Source organism: Pundamilia nyererei, unplaced genomic scaffold, assembly GCF_000239375.1.
Source record: "Pundamilia nyererei isolate P.nyererei 1_Seehausen unplaced genomic scaffold, PunNye1.0 scaffold00283, whole genome shotgun sequence".
NCBI classification, from domain to species: Eukaryota; Metazoa; Chordata; class Actinopteri; order Cichliformes; family Cichlidae; genus Pundamilia; species Pundamilia nyererei.
Window position 1 is genome coordinate 170,960 of NW_005187684.1, and position 1,388 is coordinate 172,347.

Sequence of the window (1,388 nt, forward strand, 5' to 3'; positions counted from 1 at the left end):
AACCTGTGACTCTGCAAAATCAACAGAATTTCAGTGACCACAAAGTTAATTTCAAAATAATCTTCAAAATAACTCCACAAATAGGCCTGTTTAGGCATTTTAAGGTGACTTCAGAGTTGCTTCTACAGGACAACCTTCATATTTCATTCAGGTTCACTCATTGTGATGCTGGGTTTCATAAAAAAAGCTGGTGATGCCCCAAAAACACTCAAGTCAAGGATTAAAACCATTACCTCATAAAGCAATGAGTTACATCAAGGTGGCTTTACCCAAGTTTTATATCTATTTTTTTTTTTAAATAACTCGTGAAATGATTATAAATCATTGTTTGTGTGGCTGCAGATAAGCTGCAGTTGTTGGTAACTGTAAACCTTCACACTTCTCCCTCTGTTGCAGGAGTTTATGGGTTCCTGACATTTGGAAAGGACGCGAGGCCTGACATTTTAATGTCGTACACTAGCAGCGATGTCCTAATGCTGATCGCGAGGCTGCTGTTTGGCATCTCTATCATCACCATCTATCCCATCACCCTGCTGCTCGGCAGGTCAGCAACTCTTCAGTTGAATCTTGTTAACTTGGCTCACTTTTCCATTTAAATGAAACGATTCTCAGTTAAAGCAAAGTTTCACATTTGAAAACTCTTACGTGAAGTGAGGGCAAAGACACAAACTGCGAGCACCTAAATCGTCTTCACAGGGTGCAATGTTTCGATTACAAAAGACAGTATGTGGCTACGTGAAAATTGTTTAAGCGCATCTGTTTCTGCTCCTCAGATCAGTGATCCAGGACCTGCTGCTGAGCTGGCGACAGAGACGCAGCGGCGTGGTCACGGTAGACTTTGAAAGCCGCAGCCGCTACATGCTAACGGTCCTGTGGATAACCGCGACGCTGCTCATCGCTGTGTTTGTACCAGACATCAGCAAGGTCATCAGTGTGATCGGAGGGATCAGCGCATTTTTCATCTTTATCTTCCCAGGTAGCGCTCTTGGTTATTGATGCGTGTTATGACCAATGTTTCACGTGTGCTGTTGAAACTTTGTGTCTGTGTTTGAACAGGGCTCTGTTTGATGTTTGCCATGCAGTCAGAGCCGGTGTCCTGTAAGACCAGGTGAGGGAAAAACTTCATTTAAATGATAATGTAATGCAAATATACAGATGGAAGGTAATCCAAAGAAGAGACAAAGAATGAAGGAAGTTTGCATAATAAGCTGAAATGCCTGCATGGATGTTTGACTGGATCTTCACGCTTGCACTATATCTCAAGTTGTTTTCGTGTGACAACCATATCATTATGATCATTATTGTTCTTTTTCCTGCATTTATTCTATTTCACTGTATGTGCCGCTCTCTGTACTCTCAACTGCCTCATGGGGATAAATAAAGTTATC

The 1,388-nt window shown here is 41.9% G+C and overlaps 1 protein-coding gene across 1 annotated transcript in view; it reads left to right on the forward strand.

Annotated features, from left to right (window-relative positions):
* Positions 1–1,388, forward strand: part of LOC102196883 (putative sodium-coupled neutral amino acid transporter 8) — a 16,196-nt gene that overhangs the window by 13,215 nt on the left and 1,593 nt on the right. The window contains exons 7-9 of the mRNA XM_005750643.1: positions 397–544; positions 774–976; positions 1,057–1,108. Coding sequence (XP_005750700.1) covers positions 397–544; positions 774–976; positions 1,057–1,108 — 403 coding nt within the window. The remainder of the gene's footprint in view (positions 1–396; positions 545–773; positions 977–1,056; positions 1,109–1,388) is intronic.